Source organism: Halyomorpha halys, unplaced genomic scaffold (assembly GCF_000696795.3).
Source record: "Halyomorpha halys isolate HHAL.00 unplaced genomic scaffold, Hhal_1.1 Scaffold747.1, whole genome shotgun sequence".
NCBI classification, from domain to species: domain Eukaryota; kingdom Metazoa; phylum Arthropoda; class Insecta; order Hemiptera; family Pentatomidae; genus Halyomorpha; species Halyomorpha halys.
The window spans coordinates 239,306-241,850 of record NW_027111002.1 but is presented as its reverse complement, the minus strand read 5'-3'; the positions used below and the strand labels follow the sequence as shown (position 1 = coordinate 241,850).

At 33.5% G+C, this 2,545-nt stretch overlaps 1 protein-coding gene across 3 annotated transcripts in view; it reads left to right on the top strand.

Moving 5' to 3' along the window:
- The window catches only part of BBS1 (Bardet-Biedl syndrome 1), a 64,725-nt gene that overhangs the window by 18,621 nt on the left and 43,559 nt on the right, over positions 1 to 2,545 (top strand). For all 3 annotated transcript variants that reach the window (XM_067049087.1, XM_067049086.1, XM_067049088.1), the window contains exon 2: positions 1,639 to 1,795. In XM_067049087.1, coding sequence (XP_066905188.1) covers positions 1,639 to 1,795 — 157 coding nt within the window. The remainder of the gene's footprint in view (positions 1 to 1,638; positions 1,796 to 2,545) is intronic.

Sequence of the window (2,545 nt, the reverse complement as noted above, 5' to 3'; positions counted from 1 at the left end):
ACGGGAGTCTTCCTCGATGTTGAACAAGCTTTTGATCGAGTCTGGCATCCAGGTCTGCTATATAAACTTCGTCAATTCCTACCCCCAAAATATTTCCTTATAATATAAAAAAATAATATTCCTCCTACCTCACTGATAGGGTTCTATCCTACTAATAAATTTAAAGAATTATTTATTGATTCAATCTTCGATAAATTATTTTTTGAAAGTACAAAACAGCCAATAGTTGTTGATAATTTGAATAAATCAAAACATCTAATAAAAAAGTAAAATCGAGCAATAGTCTAAAATTTTACTATTCATGAAATAATAATTAGATAGTACCTAGTGGGGAGAGGGGGGGGAGAAGCAAATTCATGCATGTATTGCTAAGAGAAAGTTAGTTTTTGTAGCCGTTTGAGTTGCCGTTTGGTTTCAGCCGGTAACTAACTCATACTGCTTCCTTCCATTTGTAAACAAAAACGTATTTTTCTCTTTACGATCACTGTATAAATGCGATAATTTCGCGGAATCTCTCATTGGTTTTAGTGAACGTTTCTACAAATGCCTATAAGGCCACATTTTAAAAAAAAATTATCGTTAACTCATATTTTTGCATCGTTTTTTCCTTATCATTCGATTGGTGTTTTAAAACCTACTTTCAGAAAATTCTATATTCATATAAAACACAAAATGCTCTTTACCGATACAAAATCGGACCATCCGTTCAGGAGAAAATTGAAAAGTAAATTCTACTAATTTCGGCGCGTCCCCTGAAGTGGTACATTTAGCCTTAAGCTATTTTTCCATTAATTTAATAATCTGCATGAAACTAAATTTTTAAACACGAATATTGGGTGAATTACAAACGCATTTTATTTGGTTTTACATATCTGTATTAGATACATGCTATCATACACTACTATTTGTTCAATACTGGAATACAATTGATAAAAATAGTTAATGGCTAAGATCTTTTTCCTTGTTTACGATTACAAGGAAAAACATAAAATAAACCATCTATCATAAAACGTAGGGTGACTAACTTGACTATGTCCTTACGGTTGTGCCAGTTATTCTAGTGAAAGCTACAAAGACTAATTAAAAAAAAGTTTATTGTAAATTTAGAGAAAATTAAATACTTGAAGTCTAAAAGAACAATACCAGAAAGATGTGTGGAGATGGATTAAGAGAAAACCGGGAGTAATGAACAAACATATAAAGGAAAATCACACTGGTTCCAGAAAGCTTACGTTGCTATGTTTACGATTCCATGGAAAGAGATGAGTTTCTACAACAGGGTTCTTAAAGCTAGATTGTCATAATAGGAATGGTGCAAAAATATTATGAGGAATTAGGTTAAACACAATATTTAACATATATGTGCATAACTTAGTGGGAATGTCAAAACCCACCTTTAGGGCCCACTATGAAATAAATAATGACAGACCCAGTGTCTTGACGTTCAGAACTTAGTCCTTAAAGATAACAAAACGCCGAATACGATGGTTTGAAAACAAAACTGATTCTTTTCATGTTTATTAAAAAAAACAAAATAGCTACCGTTTTATTTTTGGGAAATAGCGTTGTCAGCGTAATATATCATACTGTATTACAAATTAAGATTTATAAAACTATAATATGAACGATAATTTGCAGACCGAAACAACAAACTCCATGGATAGAAGCTTTCACAGATACAAGTGCAGATCTTCAGACCTTATGCTCATGCCTGGCATTAGGTGATCTCAATGCTGATAATGACTGCAAACTTATCATTGGTGATTTTGGAAATGGAATACAATTAAAACTAAAGGTATGTATTATGTTATTCATTATGTTATACAATAGAAAACTCAATACTGAAATGAAATGAAAAATATTTTTTTATTCTCATGTTTATCAGATTTAATTTGTCATGTACGAAACAGACACATTGATAACATATCAATCGCAAGGAACAGCTAGTTATTAATATTCAGCCAAAATGTAGTGAAATAGGTGTTATTTGTTTGTAAGGATAAAGCTAAAGATAAATTATGACTTAAGGAGAGTAAAGGAGTTGTATTACATTATTTATAAGCTATTATTATTATGATAATTATGAGTTATATAAATCACTCACATAATTAGACTGTTAAATAATTGTAATTTAAATTTACATGGATTGGTGTGGGTTAGGTAACTTTAGTAGGTACTGGTGGTACTGGTATTTGGTGGGGGAACAAGTACTTGGGGAACAACTACTTAAGTTGGCGCCGCATTGTAACCAAGGTGGGAGTGTCAAGATTCATTCTTCGGGACCGCCGAAAAATGAATGTTAACTGCCCTAAATGGGAATCGAACCCACAACATTCCGAACCGAGCGCACTGGAACCTGCGCCCCAACCTGCACGGCCTTTATGAGAGGAGAACACGGCGGTTTGCCTATAATAGAGATTGCAGGGGTGAGGTTTCTGGTAGGCACTGGTAGTTCCAGTACTATCATGAGCCGAGAGGCTGTGGAGAAGTTGTGTAGTGGAGAGAGAGCATACAGGATTCAAGTATGTCAGTGTAGGTTAATCAC